The 18,340-nt window shown below is 39.6% G+C and overlaps 2 protein-coding genes across 2 annotated transcripts in view; both read right to left on the reverse strand.

Annotated features, from left to right (window-relative positions):
* Nucleotides 1-4,521, reverse strand: part of dapk1 (death-associated protein kinase 1) — an 84,710-nt gene extending 80,189 nt beyond the window's left edge. Inside the window, exons 1-2 of the mRNA XM_057349375.1 lie at nucleotides 4,381-4,521; nucleotides 3,638-3,798 (exon numbers count right to left, since the gene is read on the reverse strand). Of these exons, the coding sequence (XP_057205358.1) occupies nucleotides 3,638-3,699 (62 nt within the window). The 5' untranslated portion in view covers nucleotides 3,700-3,798; nucleotides 4,381-4,521. The remainder of the gene's footprint in view (nucleotides 1-3,637; nucleotides 3,799-4,380) is intronic.
* Nucleotides 4,522-9,720: 5,199 nt separating this feature from the next.
* Nucleotides 9,721-16,577, reverse strand: LOC130571583 (uncharacterized). The gene is made up of 10 exons (XM_057362682.1): nucleotides 16,161-16,577; nucleotides 15,794-15,869; nucleotides 15,266-15,675; nucleotides 14,902-14,972; nucleotides 14,686-14,787; nucleotides 14,445-14,526; nucleotides 14,254-14,366; nucleotides 14,044-14,101; nucleotides 13,866-13,959; nucleotides 9,721-13,754 (listed from the first exon to the last, which is right to left on the reverse strand). The coding sequence occupies exons 3-10, from the start codon at nucleotides 15,409-15,411 to the stop codon at nucleotides 13,740-13,742; spliced, it is 681 nt and encodes a 226-aa protein (XP_057218665.1). The 5' UTR covers nucleotides 15,412-15,675; nucleotides 15,794-15,869; nucleotides 16,161-16,577; the 3' UTR covers nucleotides 9,721-13,739.
* Between the last annotated feature and the right edge of the window lie 1,763 nt (nucleotides 16,578-18,340).

The following is an 18,340-nucleotide window of genomic DNA, read 5'->3' on the forward strand; positions in this document are numbered from 1 at the left end:
CAACTATACCAATACAGATACGAGACACGGTGGAATCATTAATGTACGAATTACAGATGGAAGCGTTCGGGAAGTGGTGTTTTTAAGGCGGAATATACAACTTATTGATATATTACTTACTTATTACATGTATGATAGGGCTGCTCGATTATGACAAAAAACATAATCACAATTATTTTGGCCAATATTGAGATCCCGATTATTTAACACGATTACTCATTAACTTTTAAAACAACATAAAAAATAAATAACTTTGCTTTTAAAATGTGAATTCAACTGAAAAATAAATGTAAAGAAATAGCACAGCTGAACCACTGTAAGGAAAGGGGTGCGCTGTGGATTTATACCACGAGAAAAGAGAGGATCCATGCAAAATGGAATGTGGCACAATAATCGTTTTACCTCGATTATTTTGTTTTTGTAATTGTTGAAGCCAAAATTGATGATTACAATTAATTTTCGATTAATTGCACAGCCCTAATGTATGAGCAAGCTGGCAAGATATGCTTTGCGTCCCTGTGATGCGATGAGCGCACCTTCAGCCTTCAGAGAGCAGAATTTGCAGTGATTTTAAGGGAAAGACATTTTCAGCAATGAAGTCGTAAAGCAACAGCTGTATGTATTATGTATTGTAATAGCTGTTGTATTTAACACAAATAAAGATTAAGACACTGATGGACTATTATTATTTTCTGTATTAAACTAATATTTAAAAGTTTACTTTCGTTTTCACAAAGAAGGATCACGGCCGACCAAAATTCTGCCCGAAGTTACTCTCTCTCTAATACTGTCATTACTACAAATTTCGGAGTAAATATAAACACTTAATACACCGCATTTAGGTTAGCTATACATCCATTTGTGTGACAGTAGTAGCCTACTGCACCGTGCGAGTTTAGAATTAACGTAACGTTATTGTCTGCTGGTATGGACGCAAATATAGGTATAATTATTGTTAGTTCTCTCAAATCCTGAATGTATCCCGCGAATGCATATTGCAGACTTTCTGTCTAAAATCAGCGTGTCATTTTTCCAGAAATTCTTCACTATTTCCCCAAGGAGTGCACAAATTTACACTGGGAGCGCATGGCTGATACCGAAAGCTTGTCGGACATAGCAACAGGAACGAAGGGGGGTGGGTTTTTGCTAAGGGTCAATTGTTAAAGCGGCCTCCTCAAAACTGCTTGGAGCTCAGTTTTTTGTAACAGGAACCTCATTAGCATCGCAGCCTGAGTAATAAGTTCTCTGCAGCACGCTCTTGAAAACTACATGTTAAGGTTTGTGTGTTGAAGCACTGCCTCTCCAGTTCAAAAAATGTCTCCTCCCCTTTCAGACACACAGCCAGCAGATAGACACAAAGAGAAACCAAAGTAGAGGCGTAGACTGGGACAGCAGAACTTATAGTCAATCGAACAGACAAAATGTAATAGAGAAACTTAGTGAGTAAGTTGTAAAATGAGATGGTTAGCTGATTGTATGGGTATTCATCTTCACTTAAGATCGAGCATTAGCGCTAAATGTGATGCTTGTCTTTCGAGAGTGGGTCAAATGATTTATTCCACAAGAAACAGACAGACAGTCTTTAAAGGAAGGTCGGTGATGTATAATGTATGTTAAGTACGAATAGTGAAATGTTAAAGAGTGATGGGAACAACGGCAAGCAAGTACTGCACAAGATATACTTGTACAGATATTCATGTCAGCTGTTTCATATGTAGAGCTCATGCTTCGACATCACCAAGCAGATCAGCAGATCTACTGCTTTCGTGAGGTTAATAATGAGCAAGTAAGCAACTTGATTTCCTGGAAAACAAAAATACTGTGTTGTTGTCAAAACACTGTTCTGTTTGTTTGAGCACCCTGCACAGCAACATTGACTCAATAGCATGAGTTTGGTGCAGGAATGGGTGTTTGTTTATGGATGTTTAGAAAACAAAGTAATAATTTTTACAATTCTAGTAGTGAAACCTTGCACGCTTCTTTAAGTAATGTTTAATAAGTGCAGTGTTCTACAATCACAGATTGAACAGCCAACAGACCAGTGCTTCTTCTATTTTGAAGAGGACCACCCGGATCAGATCTCACAGAAGAAAAGAGAAACCTCCTCATTTAAGTGGTTCCATGAGCCAGAGCCCTATAAGCCCATTAGAAGGCCTGTGTGTTTAACCTTACAGCCCGGGCAGCACCGTCTGATTTGTGGCTATTTAACGCTTCAGGGCTCGGATGAAGCCAACCACTGAATATCACTAAGGAGGGTAAATAAATTAACAGCTGATAGTGGTGGGGGGGGTGTCGGGGGGGTGATGTTGGAGCTAGAAGGGGGATTTTTGTTATGCAGAATAAAATAGGGAACTTGTGTCAGTGTGCTCCAATGGTTGGTGGTCCCATTCATTGTGTTCATAAATAGATGCAATTCATCCATTGCCCAATTCATCCATACAGTAAGATCGGTACGTCTGTTATTCTGCACGCCCCTGGGCAAACCTAAAAACTAGTCATAAAGTTGTCATGGTGAAACCATAATATGTAAATGTTATATCTCCAATGCTATTCAAATATTTTTGAATATGTAAAAGGACACATCACACAAATGTTGTAGACGAGTCTTCAATCAAGATTACAACACAATGAAAGGTTATAATTGTGAAATGTAAATTGTGATTAATGGGAATCTTCCCAGACTGCAGCATGTAATCAATCCTCATGAATATACAGACAATAGTTTCCAAATAACCAATAAAAATCTACAGACACTATTCTTATATGTAAAGCAATACTGCTTCCCTGTTTCCCTATTACAAAAAGCACTTAAACTCTGCAACACGTAAACTAGTCATCTAAACAGTCATTACACCTTGTCTAACACACACTCAGGTGAATATTGCACTTTGAACATCTAGTAGATAATGGTCAGGGGAACATTTCATAAGCGCAAAAATTCTAGTTTGTTGCATCCTACAACGGACTCTAGCATCCTATAGACTCTTATCATTTCCCCTAAATACAAAAAAACCCGATTTCCCACAACCCACACACGAAGCAGACTCATCCATATGTGCGTGGTGATCGCCCACACACATAGCAGTCAAAGAGAATCCAAGAATCTGCCTTCTCATGAAAACCAGTTCAAAAGAACATCCATCACTGACCGATCATAAAGTTTCACAATATTACAACTGGTATTTCCAGAGCCAGTGTACCAGCATGAACACAACGCATAAACTGAGATACTGTGCAAAATTACGTGAATAAGAATGAGTGAGTGATTGGATGTATTTAAGAGTCAAATTATTGCACAAATATCTAATTGTCATTGAGCCAAAGCATGGCAGACTAACCCAATTAGTCTTGACCAACCTGTCAAGTTAGGTTTTCTAGAAGAGAAATCAACACCACATTGGTTCTTCTCTTCACCAGCCATCTGTACCCCATAAATCAATAAATGCAATTCAGGATCATTACAGATAAGAGTGTGTGAATGTCTCTCTAAAGAGACTTTTGCACATGTTAATTAAACAGCATTAGATGTATTCAAGAAGTTCGTCTGAACAAAACCGCAAATCACACAGACTGTCGTGCCAATGAAAACAACTACATCAAACAGAACACCCAAAATCTGGTAAGAAACATCACATACCTCCCGAGCTCGTCTCCAATCTCATAATAATCCTCCACATTCTCCTGGTTGAATACAGTCATGGTGCTGCCTGGTGCTTCCTGCGCTCCGGGATTCCCAAATCAGCAGCCCATCTCTGTCAACATAATGACAGTTTGCGGCGAGCCCCTCTCATATTCACTCTGCAGAGAGACAGACAAACTGAAAGAAGCTGCTCCGAGTCCCAGTCGTGCGTAAATGTTCCGCGTCTACTTCTTGAGTCGTCAAACCTCGCGCGTGCTACCTCTTCTCACTCCCTAATCAACCCTGTGCGCGCTCAGACGGGTTAACCAGGGGGTTGAAACTAATAAACACCTCACGGTTGAAGGTAACAGGGGTTTTCTTCAAATTTGTCGTTCACGAAAGCAGAGGGACAGAGCGACCGTCTATAGCGCTTGGCGTTGCCAAGTGAACGCAGCGTTGCGCTGAGTGTGCGTACGCATGTATGTGTTTGTGTGTAAGGAACTGCACTTGATCATACGTAACCCCAGTATTCACCACGGCAAGCGACAAGACAAGAGAAAAACCGAATCGCGTTGACGAGTTGGTGTGTGACACCTCGCTTAGAGTAACAGTGCTTTATTAAACGTATCTTTTAGGTTTCATATTCACATATGTATTTAAAGAAACCTGGTCGTTTCATCACACACACGATCTGATAGTGTAGCGTGATGTCACCCGGAACATGTTTGTTACTTCAATAAAAGCGAATTAAAGTGGCATACCTTCATATTTTCATTGTCGTCAGTGTCCAGGTAGCAGGTAATGTGTGGTGTTAACTGGTAAAGCAGCATACCCTTCAAACGAAACATGGAAGTGTTGTGTTGCAGGAAATGGGAGGATTGAAACAATGTACTGTAGATGGTGCGGGGCGCTCTCTCTCTCTCTCTCTCTCTCTCTCTCTCTCCCGGTGACCGCAAGAAACCCATCTGAGGGGGGCGCTAAAGAGCAATGGTCTTAATTATAATAGTAAAAGCTGGGCATTTTAAATATTGTTTAGGTTGTATTAAATGTGTAAAATCTATCTATCTTTACATTGGTGACCACTATATGTTTTCCTTGTTCATTAATATATTTTATTATCTTTTCCCATTTTCTTACTAATAAATGTTTATTGTCCCATAAACATTACAGCAATTTAACATATATATAATTGTAAGTACATCACTGCCATTTCAATTCTTTAAATCAGATTAAATATCTTTGCAGGGTCGTGCTGTCTATGAAACTATGAAACACTTGCTCCATCTACTGGCATAGATATGAATCGCAATGCTTCTGAGCTCAAACAGAACAGAGGATGTTAAAACTCAAGCGATCTATCAGAACATTAATCATAGAAACAAAAGAATGAGATAACTGGAACTAGTTTGTATTTCATCTTTAGTTTAGAAGAGACATGCTTTTTCACTACAGAGAAACCACAGTGTGTTGATGTAAACATGGCACGCAGCTCATTGCTGACAGCTGATTATTAGCCACAGCATCCGTGCTTTATGTTTTGACTCATGTCTGTTTACCCGAATGTAAGTGTTGACAAGCAGGTGGTTGAGTTTTAAATACCATACCATTATTAACAGCCCTGCATTGATGACATACATAACACAGACTGAGAGTGATAATAGAATCTGTCATCAGACTTGCACTGTTTATAATTAGGGCTTCCTAGGTAAAGGCAAGGCAAAGGCTTAAACTGGTAACTTTTTTTAATTTACAGTGCATTGTTTATGGTCAGAATAAACAAAAACAGTAACAAGTTAACAAACAACTTTAACAAACAACATTCCATAATAATCAAGAAGTCAACACCATACATTTAAATGTCCCATGTATGTAAACGTTTGGACTGGGTGACCAGCTTAATTGTTATTATATTATATTGTTGAAATAACTTATGTTGTCATTTTAGTAACATCCTCCAGAAGCTACAAAATATATGCTGTACATGTTGTGGTGGTACACAGACTTGTTTAATACCTTCAATAAAGCTTCATTTGAATATGGAAATATATGTATATCTTGTTGTTTTACAATATTTCTGTGATGAAATCATTGAGAGAGACTCATCCCCTATCAGCCAATGATGTCAACCCTGCCCTTTTTCTTAATTTAAGATTTCTTCTCCTTTGTAATAGTTACTCTCAGCAGCTATGCCAACAGGTTTTAAGAGCAAACTTTTAACTTAAAACTTTACTGCCATTTAGGAGAACTCTTAGTGGTAAGATAAGATGTTTTGTGAATGCGGGCAGGTGTATTTGGTGTAGGATCAGGGCCCGTATTCACAAAACATCTTAAGGTTAAAAGTAGCTCCTAACTTGCTGATTTAGGAGAAACTCTTAAAAATAATGGGCGTGTCTGTCCTAATTTTAGGACTCCTATTTGTTTGTGCTAAGAGTATTTCACAAAGGGTTTTAGCATTAAAACTAGCTCCTAAAACGGTGAGACGTTAGGAGTAGTGAAGAGGACTCCTCTAAGACCAACACACAACAATCCTAAAATTGTTTAGGTCTACCTTGAAACTTAAACATTTTACAAAGATTTCATGACAATGAGCTCAACCATGAAGACTACTAATATCTGCTAACTGTTAATGAGACAGGCAAAATGCTTACAATTAGCTGAACATTTACTTTATATGAACATATAGTTTATTTGCACAAGATAACTCCTTTTTTAAAATAATTCAAAAATCATGTTGTTTATTGTGTTTTGTTGTATTTGTTAGCTTTATTTTTTAAAGTTATTGTTACTTAATAAAAAACAATAAAAAAAACAATTTGATTAATATTAATTGGAATGCACAATAAAAACTTGAATTTTGAAAAAATGGAGTTATCTGTTCTTGTAAATGAACTCTTCACTTGTTGAATTAGTAATTTAGTGTATATTATATTATCTTAATTTGAATACGGCAATAAATATTAAAACATTTTATTTGAATATGACTACATTTTTGTTTTAAGATCTTAATTTAAATATGTCAGCATGAGACCACATACTATAATATTTCTATGATTAAATGACTGACAGAGACCCGTCCTCTATCAGCCAATCACTGTGGTCATCAGTAAACCTGGGCTGCGTTCAGCCCCGACAAAACGTTGCAAAACGTTTTTTAAACGGAAACGGTGGTGCGGTTGAACACCCTGTTGTGATGACGCAAGAGTTGAACTATGGCAGCTGAGAAGCCCATTTTTAATGTTATTTTTGAAGAATTTTCGGAGCCTGCTGAAATCGGTATGAATACGTGTTGAATACTGCAAAATACATCTCTTCTAATATCTTCAATTGTTGCGTATACCGAGCTGCAGCGGACACATTTAAACGACTTTACTTGGACCCATTGTGCGAGCTGTCTCTTTAATACCGCGTGGGTTATATACATGTTGCTGCTGATTGGGCCGACATTCCTGACACACCCACCAAACAAGAGAAAACGTATCTCAAACCCTGTTGCACACCGTTGCAAACCGTTTCCAGGAAACGTGTCGTTCAACCCGGAAACCGTAGCAAAACGTTGCGTACCGGTTTGAGCTTGAACATGCCTCCGCTGACAAAATCCATAGCAACGAGGTCAACCCCGCCCTTTTTCTTAGCTTAACATTTATTTCTGTTCCTTAGTAAAGTTGCTCTCAAGTGGAAACTCTTAACTAAAAACTTTTACTGCTGTTTAGGAGAGCTCTTAATGTTAAGATAAAATGTTTTGTAAATACGGACCTAGGTCTTTGGTCATCAAATCCTTTTCTTTTTCTTTTCAGACTCAACACTGTCAAGATGGATTTAGAACCTTATGACATTTTACTTGATTTACAAACCCCAAGATTACTTTATTTTAATAATTAAATTATTTAAAAGTGTCAGCATCCTTCCACCTGTACTCTCCGTGCCTCTAGAGGCCCGCCTGTTTCCCTCACTAGTGTTATCCAGGCCACCTGTGCCTTGTTTCCCCTAGGGTATTTAAGTTGTGTTTTTTCCCTTAGTTTCTTACTTGGTTTTTGAGTCTTGGCTGTTAGTCTCCAGCATTGTTTCCCCCCAGTTACCTCAAGTAAGATTAACTGTGTCTTTTGTATAGTTTATGCTATCTGGATTGGTTTTCTCCCCTCGTGGAGTTTTGCTTTGTTGTTGTCTGTTTTGTTTTTATTTCTTTATTTTTCCCATGTGAGTTTTTCCATTGCCTCTGTCCGAGAAGAACTTTTGTTGAACTAGTTTTCTTGCAAATACCTTTTTTTTAAATAACTGTACTTTGCCCGGAGAACTCTGGAGTATTTCGTTTGGGTCTACCTAAACAGCCCCTGGGGCATAGCGGTAGTTCTCTTATAAACCACACCAGAGACCCAAGTTCTAGACTGGCTCTTGACAAAATGTGTCATGAATTACACTTGTTTATTGTTTTATACTGTAGTATGAGGTCTACTTATGACGTTTCTGTGGTTTTTACATTCAAAAACATCAAAATCAATAAGTAATAGGCTGTTTTCTACCCAGGTTTTGAGGCCGGCTCGACAAACGCTCAGTTTTAATGGGCGTGCCACATTGAAGACTTGGAAGTAAATGCCCACTGCTATGATTGGATAGCAGTTTGCGTAGTAAACTTAGTTGGAGCCTTATGTGAATTTGGTTAGATGTTATACAATATGGTAATGTTAGGTTACACATTATCCCTATTCGCACGGGATTAGTATTATCTGGGGACCTCGTGTGATTTATAAATTACCTCCCCACATCTGTAATTCATGTGGCGCATTAGCACGGGATAAGTGCAGGCTGTGATTTTACTCAAATTTACTGACTTATTTCCCGGATGTGATGGCAAGGCATTGCGTAAAGTTTGTATAGCCTATAGTTGTATGGTGTTTAATGATATCCGTACCTGTCAGCATTTGAGACCTGTGATCGTGAACCGGACAAAAGATCACCGCGATTGCGGGTCTCAAATGTTACGAGAGTTTCCATGATAAATAAACAAACGGCAGACTTCCGGCCAAAACGACAGTGTTGGCAGTTATGGATATGACCCAGCACCTGAAATAATATCAAAACACTTCAAAACAGCCTCCATTATTCGCAAACGGTGGATAAAACTTTGAAAAATTATATATGATCCCGCCAAATCACAGAGATGCCGAATCACGTGGGACTAATATTATCACAGGACATCGGTGTTCGTCACAATATGGTAGGTCATTTGTGGGGGAATTTTTACTTTACAAAGTACAGACATGGCCGATTCGCATGGGATTAAGATCACAGACAACCTCTGCAATTATTACAAATGACTAGAGGTCCCCAGGTAATAATAATCCTGTGGGAATAGGGCTGTCAGGGCATATCAAGCGATCTCTAACAAAGCAATAGTGATACAAATATATTTTACTCACATAAGATTGCTGCGCCATTCCTATAGGATCCAATATTGACGACACAGCACTGCCTTTTCATTTTAGTCTCTCCGCAAATCCAGCGTTGACCTGGGCCTTGTTCACAAAGGAATCCACGATGAAATGATGCGAAGAAACGTTCAATGTTTTACCCACGTGAGCTGGAACGTCTTTAAAAATAAACTTCAACCACGCCTTACTAATGTTGGAATCCAAAGGAAGGTTATGCAGCGACTGTGTTGGGATCTTTAACGGCATGTTTATTGCTTGCTCACTCTGTCTGGTTCCATGCAACTTGTCTTACTTCAGTACTTTCATGCGCGGGGCTACAGAAGTAGTCGTTGATATTCTTCTGTGGAAGCGGTGTTCAACCTGTCATAGATAGGTGCATTCCAGGACCTGCCATTCGCTGGGTCTGGTGTCAATAACAGTTGTAATTTCAGTAACAAGGGTGATTCCCTCATATATTACAAAAGCTGGGGTTAAAATTGATGTCTTAATTCATCACTCCTTTAACATTCAGAAGACAAGAATGAGGCCTTCTATCACTATTCCTGTTCTATTGCTAATTTCTGTATTGGATTTCTTGCGATAAAACCTGGCTTACTGTTAGACTGGACAACTGTTGTCATCTGGAGTGAATATGGATCAAGAGAAAGCTCAACACACATGAAGTCAAACAAAGTCCACAGATCATTTTTTTATTAATATGACATGAAACTAAAATCTTCAAGTCAAGACATACAAAACAGGGCTGACAATTGATTCAAATTTATAATCTTGATTAATTTTGCCCTTGCTGCATGCGTCTTGAAAAAAAATGTAACGTGTTGAACATGTTTATTTTGTAATCATTTACTGTCACATACAAGGAAATGTCTGGGTTATTTGCAAGAGGAAGCCCGTGGTGGGGCAGCAGGCTAGATGGACTCCACCTGAGGAGAGAGAGGACTGTCAATTGTTGGTTAACCACCTCAGGGGATCTGGACCCACACGAAGGGAAGACTTGACTCTGAGGAACGAAAACCCTGAGCAATAGAGACAGTTCAAATGAAGGCTAAACGTCCGAGCCGACAGCCGTAGCGCCAACCTCCTCAGGCGAGGAGATACCAGTCCAGCCCCAGTGCTGGTGACCGAGGGCAGGGTGAAGAGTCTGCGTTGGGGACCAAGGGGGTAGCTTGGTTGCTGGATGCCTGGGCGGCAGGCGAGGATCCGGGGCACAACTGAGAGAGAAGGTGGGCGAAAAACAACAAAAACGGAGCCTGGGCAGACACAAAAAACCCCCAAAAGAATTAATATTTCCAATATAGGAAAAAATAAACCATCCACTGGAATGATCGGGGAAACAATAATCCACATTTAGAAAAGTAATCCAAGCAGATAAAAACATTCACACGACGAGACAAAAGGTAATCACTAGATAAAGTATCTATGACAAGAGGGCAACTTATGCCAGTACGGTGTAAACATTGAATGACGATCGCACACAGGGAAAAGAAACTAGGAGGCATAAATAGGTTGAAGTAAACGAGAACCAGGTGAGGGGAATAAGCATTAATTATGGGAATGAGTGAAGAGGCGAGAAGGGTGGGGCACATACACACACAGACAATGAGCATGTGGTGGCAATCAAAACAAAGCCACGCGCTCGACAACAATCGCAAACACACACAGAGAGAGAAAGACAGGCAGGCGGTTAACCCCGAGACCCGACAATTTACTATATCAAACAAAGTATACCATCAGACTGAACAATTCAGACAATCTGTACATTTTAAAGGTAAACATAAGACAATGGATCTATGAGGAATTTTATGCGAACAATTTTGTGCTCTAGCAGTAATTTAATCATTAATTACATGGACATACACAACACATAGTAATTATTTTTGAAAGTGACCTATTTGTCAGGTATGGTGACCCATACCCGAAATATGACCTCTACATTTAACCCATCCAGAGACTAGTGAACACACGCACAGTGTGAGCACATTAAAAAATGATCAAAACATGTAAAGCATACATCTGAGCTTTCAAAAAAAGAGGGAAAAGTGCTTACCTTTGTTAAACTGATTTTTTTTGGATAATTATGACTCGGTCTACCTGATCCACTCGATCAAACTGTGTTTTTAAGTCTTTGGAAAACTGCAATTGTATATAGAAAATACTCAGTGATGGTTTTCACTGATGAATTTGTAGCCTACATGGTTTGTCTTAAAATGTTCTCCCGCACCATCTTCACTCTTTTATTGACGTGAGGCCAAATGTTTGGGGACGTCCCGCAAGTTATGTTGCTACGTCGCAAGTTATGTTGCTACGTAGGCCTACATATTGTAACCTTATCAAAGAACCTTATAAAAAAATGAAAATATATAGTCCCATATGTTTAATATATGCTATAGGGAATTGCATGCAACATACATGGGGTTTTTTTATTTTGTTTTTAATGACCCGCCCCAACTCACTACTAAATGCCCCGCAGACTGCCTGTATGGAGGCGTCTACTGCTGTGTGTGAAAATTTCCTTCACTTTTTTATTGATAAGGTCAGTTCAATTAGGGCTCAAATCTCAACTTCATCTTATGACCCCTCAATCTCTGTCCCCTGTTCCGCTGTTTTTGACAAATTTGAGCCTGTGACCCTTTTCTTTTTACAGGACATTGTTGGTCAATTGAAGCCATCAAGTTCTCCGAAGGATGCTGTCCCTCCCTGACTATTTAAGGAGGTTTTCCCACTGTAGGACCATCTGTTATTGCAGTCATTAATAGCAGTCTGTCCTCAGGTGTGGTCCCGGAAAATTTTAAACATGCAGTAATACAACCTCTGATTAAAAAACCTGCTCTAGATCCTGCAGTCCTTGCTAATTTCAGGCCTACTTCTAAACTGCCTTTCTTTTCAAAAATCCTGGACAAGATTGTGCACAGTCAATTAATGGCCTTTATGGAAGATCCTAATATACTAGAGGCTTTCCAATCCGGTTTTAAAATCTTGAACAGCACGGAATCGGCTCTTTTAAGAGTTTTTAATGATATCTTTTTAGCAACTGACTCTGGTGACTGTGTTATCCTTGTGCTTTTAGATTTAACTGCTGCATTTGATACAGTGGATCATGAGATATTGACCTCACGTTTGAAGCAGTGGGTGGGCATCAGGGGCATAGCACTGGAGTGGTTCAGGTCTTACTTGACTGATCGAACTTTTTGTGTCAGCCTTGGTGACTGTGTATCTTCCTCTGCTCCTCTCTCGTGTGGGGTCCCCACAGGGCTCAGTTCTTGGCCCTCTCCTTTTTTCTCTCTATTTGCTCCCACTTGGTTCCATACTTAGGAAGCACGGCATTTCATTCCACTGTTATGCAGATGACAGTCAGATTTATGTGCCGCTTAAAAAGAATGATGCACACTCTGTCAGACTGCTACATAAAGTGTCTCGAAGACATGAAGCCTGGATGGCTTTGAACTTTTTAAATTTCAATGAAGAAAAGACGGAAATTATGGTTTTTGGTGGCACCACTGGGAACACCCTGCAGATTTGGGTTCCTTGGCCCAGTATATTAAGCCTAGTATTAAAAACTTAGGGGTTAAAGTGGATCCTGAACTTAAGTTTAGTGGTCAGATCAGGCGGTTGTCAAATCTAGCTTCTTCCACTTGAGGCAGCTGGCAAAAATAAAGCCTATATTATCAAGGCAGCTTTTTGAAACGGTAATCCACGCCTTTGTTACCACTAGGCTGGATTATTGTAATGCAATTTATGTGGGGGTAAGTGGGTCCTCCATCGCCCGTCTCCAGTTAGTACAGAATGCTGCTGCACGTCTTTTAACTGGCACACGTAAACATGAGCACATTTCCCCCATTTTGGCCTCACTTCACTGGCTGCCTATTCAATTTAGGATCCATTTTAAAATTCTTTTATTTGCTTTTAAAGCCCTAAATGGCCTTCCACCGCCCTACCTCTCTGAGCTTCTACACCCGTATATACCCACCCGCTCTCTCAGGTCAGATGATCAGCTGCTCCTGATTGTGCCTAAAACTAAGCGGAAGCTCAGAGGGGACCGTGCTTTTGCTGTGTCAGCTCCTAAATTATGGAATGCTCTGCCTCTGCACGTTAAACAGGCCTCTTCTTTGTCTATTTTTTCTTAAAACCCATCTCTTCGCTGTGGCCTTTGACACCTAGTAAGATGTTGACTTTAATTACTCTAGTTACATATATATATTTTCTCGTTTTGATTGCTTATTATTGCCTGGTTATTTTACTCATGTTTTTGTTGTCTCTTACTTTTTATTGTTGTATTATATATGTAATTGCGCACCTCGTGTGAGCAGTTATGTCTTTATTATGACGTCTTTGATTGTTTGAAAGCGCTTAACAAATAAAGTTGGATTGGATTGAACCCGCCCCGCAAATAAAGCAACAATTTCTTTACCTGCCCCAACCCGAATCGCAGGTTATGAGACGACCCGCGCATCACTAGTGTGTACATAAAACTTTTCAAAAGCGCAAACAAAAACTTATGCTAATAGTGTCACTTCTTGTCCTTCTTTATCCAGCTCTATCATCTCAGCTCTTGTCAGGTCGCCGCTTCCCATTCTCCGCTCTACCATCAGGTCAGGCCATGAAGACGTGTCAGGTGACCGCGTCCTTCTTTATCCAGCTCTATCATCTCAGCTCTTGTCAGGTCGCCGCTTCCCATTCTCCGCTCTACCATCAGGTCAGGCCATGAAAACCTGTTGAGATCAAATCACAGTAGATAAATGACAAAACTGCTCATCCAATGATTGATATAAAAAATTAGACAAAAAAATTCTAAATAATTAAAAATATAAAAGAGCATTTACACTGTTGGTCAGAGGACAAAATGTAACCCAATTTAGTCTGTTGAGCGGGCTGATGGCTTGTCTTTTAACATTACTTGATGCAGGAGGATGATGCCTACAAATACAAGATAAAGTACTTTAAGTATAGTTTCTGAAAACATTCAAGCACTCAAAAATGTTGACATTTTGGTTAACTCACTGAGGTACAGGTGCTAGCATAGGGGTGGCAGGGCCCAACGATGGATTTTGTGCAAAAGCTGTGGAGAAAAAATCAGTAGAGTAATGACAAAACTGTTCATCCGATGATTGATATGAAAATTTTAGAAAGGTCAAATCAATAAATCAATTTTGAACAATAAAAAAGCATTGACAATGCTCGACATAGAGGACAAAATGTAACCCAACTTACCAAATGTTGGAGGCAACTTGAACACAAATTGTGACACATCAGTCGGAGACTTTGGTCTTTCCAGCGGGCTGATGCCTTGTCTTTTAACAGGGCTTACGGCAGGAGGATGACGCCTAGAAATACAAGATAAAGTACTTTAAGGATAGTTTCTGAAAACATTCAAGCACTTCTGCATTGAGACAGTAACTCACTGAGATGCAGGAGCTGTTATAGGTGTGGCGGGGAATATTGCGAATGCATCTTGTTCACCCAACGTCTTAGTCTTTGCAAAACCTGTTGACAACAAATCACCGTAGATAAATGACAAAACTGTTCATCCAATGATTGATATGAAAAATTAGATCAAAATGTAGAATTTTTTGAAGAATTTTGAAAAATAAAAGAACATTGACACTCTCTTGGGCAGAGAGGATAAAATGTAACCAAACTTGCCAAATGTTGGCGGCAATTTAAACTCAAATTGCGACACGTCAGTAGGTGTGGCAGGGGCCTTAGTGGATGTCTCTTGTCCACCCAACGTCTTTTGTGCAGAACCTGTTGAGAACAAATCATCCAGTATTTGGTATGAAAAACTAGGAATTTTAAAACAGTTTTGAAAAGAAGAGCATTAAAACTGTTGGTCAGAGAACAAAATTTAACCCAACTCACCAAATACAGCAGACATTAAGCTCTCTGGCATGCTCCAGTAATGCCTCTGGAATGGGACAGGAGTATGAGGCCTAATAATACAAGTGTAACAATGTTCGTATAAAAGGAAGGAAGGAGACAGGGTCGGCGTGGCTGGAACTCGGATGTCTTTATTAAAAGGAACAAAAATAAACGTGCGCACATGCGCTCACAATCCACAGTAACTCAGAATAGCTTCATCTGTCTTTTTCTCTCTCCTGTTTTGCTCCCGAGTTCTCAGCCGTTCTCTCTCTCCTGTTTGTCTCCTTCAGGTGGCTTTTACCATCTCCTCACCAATCACTGGAACGAGACACAGGTGTTCATAATGTGCACTTGACCTACTTACATCCCGTCCGTTTCCCGCCCTTGTCTCCCGCTGCAGACCGCGCTGAACCATGAACCCCCCCGCCACATACCCCCACCGCCCGACTCAGGGTGGGGCTCCATCCGCCACAACAAGAAAATGTACTTTAGGGCTGTATCTGCAAACATTTGAGCATTTATAAATTGACAGAATTTGTTCAACTCACTCAGGTACAGGTGCTGGTGGAGGTGTTACAGGGGGATTTGTGGACAGGTGAAGTCCATCCAGCTGCCAGCAGAACTTCTCAATACTGGAGTCCCTCTCGGGTGTGCTCCTCTCCTGCCTCTGTGCTAAACTTACAATTTCTATGTCTCCTTTTCTTTTTCTTCTCCTCAGACGCTCCAGATGATGTACAGGAGACGTCTGCAGCAAGATCCCTTGGCATGTCCACTCTAGATGTTGCAGAGGAGCCTATGGCAGAATAATCACCATTATAAATACAAGTTTTTGAAGTACTGTTTCCACAAACATTCAAGCTGTGTATGGATCTGAAATATTTGTTAAACTCACTGAGATGGAGAAGGTGATGATGTTTGGCACACTTTTGAGTCCGCCTCCTCTTCGAACTCTTTCTTGTGTGCACAAGCTGTTGAGAACAAATCAGAGCAGATAAATGACATCATTAATCATTAATGACAATTATAAGATGAGGAGCATCAAGGCCATGGGCATAAAAATGACAAAATACAGGTAATGTGTAGGAAAAGGTTATCACTGTAAATAATAGACTATGTGATAGATATTGAGATACACATTCAAATTAACGGTTTAAACACTGAAATGAAAGATTTCATTTACACTATGTCTTATTATTTTTGCACAGAATAACAAAAGTTAGCTTCCTTAGCATTGATTTCAATCTCTGGCATGACCTTACAACGCTTTGTCCTCATTGATGAAATCTGCCCTTGATGTTATCGGCTGGTAATCATTGAAAAGGCACTCGAAAGCTGCGGTACTCTCAATGACAACTGGTGAATCCATCCTGAGATGTCAAACGGTCAAATCCAACTAAGTCCCTCAAGTGAATTTAACTGTAGTGCAGTTCCAAACGATCAGGTGGAGTCGATGAACAAGTCACCGTTCGGCAATTCTTCGGTCTCACAACTTCACGTCGGAACAGAAAACCAATAGAAAAACACTAGAAAGAAACACACATGAAAAACTTTGATCTCCGAGGAGCTCAAAACTCATGCAGCACTCGCCTACAACAGCCCACGACTGGTGTGATGCACCGCATTTTATAGAGCCACATGGAATGCGCATTATTGAGTCATAGTCTTATTAAGATCAGAGAGCCATGACCGCAATATCTTACATAGCAGTGTTTTCACGACGCGTCATCAATCAGGAAGTCGGCCATGTTGGAGGCACTGAACGTAAAGAATGCTACCGAATGAACCGAATGGAAACTGCACATTTTGCTGGCAAAAAAGATCATTCTTTAGAAGATAACTGTGAAAATAAAGCTCTTTAATGCAAGTTGATCACACCTGAGAATCGCTATGGCCATTTACTGTAACATCACGTGCAGTAAAATTAATTATTTTCTACTCTGAACTTCATGAGTCAGCAGTATTTAACGTTACTGTATGTAGTTTAAATCTACAGCAAAATGTGCGATTTCCATTCATTCCAATAGCATTGTTTACGTTCAGTGCCTCCAACATTGCCGACTTCCGGATTGATGACGCATCGTGAAAACACGAATTCGCCCCCCATCTCCTATAAAGTGCACTATATCGGGTGTCCCCCATTTTGTAGTGTTGTCTGAATTTCGAGTAAACAACTAATTCCCTACTTTTTACCCACATTCTGATTTTGATTGTACATCCGATGTAAACTCGCTCACTCATATTTCCCATGATGCAATGCGTATCAACCGTCTGGTTAGAATCAAATTTTCAAAATTGACTGGATATAGTGCTAGTTTTGTCCGGACCCGGGAAAAATAATTGGACACATTTACTTCGGGTTTCTCAGCGTAAATATTATTTATAACCAGAAATAAACCCACATTTCACTCTGATGGTCTTCGTTATTTATTTATTTTGTCATTGAATCACATTCAAAATACTAGCGTTGCTGCGAGAGAGAGGGACAAACCATTGTGGCTCTTAAAGGGACAGTTCACCCAAAAATAAAAATTCTATCAACCATTACTCACCCTTCAGTTCTGTTCAAATCTGTATACATTTAAAGATATTTGGAAGAAAGATATTTGGAAGAATGCTTATAACCAAACAGTTCTTGGCCACCATTGACTACAACAGTAGGAAAAATTACAACTGTAGTCAAAAGTGAACTGTTTGCTTTCCTACACGCTACAAAATATCTTTTGTGTTCAACAACAAAAAACAGATAAAGCAATTTTTCCTAGTTTTGCTTTTTTGTTAAATAAATAATGACACCATGTAATATGTCATATTGTTGTCCTTCACCTGAGGTCGCGTTTTCTTAATTTTAAGGCCCGCCATGGACCAAATGATTTTGAAAAGTCCTGATTCAGAAAACCATAACATTCAATAGGGTGTTGTTGGACTTTAAAGGCAGTCCTGCATGTTCAAAAATTTGCAAGAGACGTTTCTCCAAAATTAAGCAGAAGTTTTATTATCAGATGTAAAAAGGAGTAACAAAGCTTTGGGTTGTCAGACGACCTCTGAAAAACCAACAACCACAAATATTCAAAAACACCCATATTTATAAAGTATGTGACGTCGCTCTATCTTCTGACTCCTCCTCTGCTTTTTGCTCCCTTTCCACCAATCATCATACGCCACGTTTATCTGCGTAGTTCCTGAAAAATAAAACCTTCTCAAAACATACATCCTGTGGTCGGTCTCTAGTATTGAGGAATGTTCTCCAGGGGCACCCTCCCCCAAGGAGTGGTCTCCTAAAAACAGTTTATTGTGGCCGGACAACACACCAACATTCTTAACATTCTTTTAGTAAAAAGAAAACACTTAATCATCTAATGTTTTTAATTATATAGCGTTGTTTCTTAATCCTATGATTCATTAAAACACATCACAACTCATGATTATACTTAGAACATAT

Source organism: Triplophysa rosa, linkage group LG2 (genome assembly GCF_024868665.1).
Source record: "Triplophysa rosa linkage group LG2, Trosa_1v2, whole genome shotgun sequence".
Classification (NCBI taxonomy): Eukaryota; Metazoa; Chordata; class Actinopteri; order Cypriniformes; family Nemacheilidae; genus Triplophysa; species Triplophysa rosa.

What these genes read in the sequence shown, in the direction of transcription:
- LOC130571583 (XM_057362682.1), bottom strand. Translation starts at nt 15,411, where the DNA reads ATGTTTGCAGATACAGCCCTAAAGTACATTTTCTTGTTGTGGCGGATG. An exon ending in CTTAATGTCTGCTGTATTTG is followed by an intron (nt 14,788 to 14,901) that starts GTGAGTTGGGTT and finishes TGTTCTCAACAG; the next exon opens with GTTCTGCACAAAAGACGTTG. An exon ending in TAAATTGCCGCCAACATTTG is followed by an intron (nt 14,527 to 14,685) that starts GCAAGTTTGGTT and finishes TGTTGTCAACAG; the next exon opens with GTTTTGCAAAGACTAAGACG.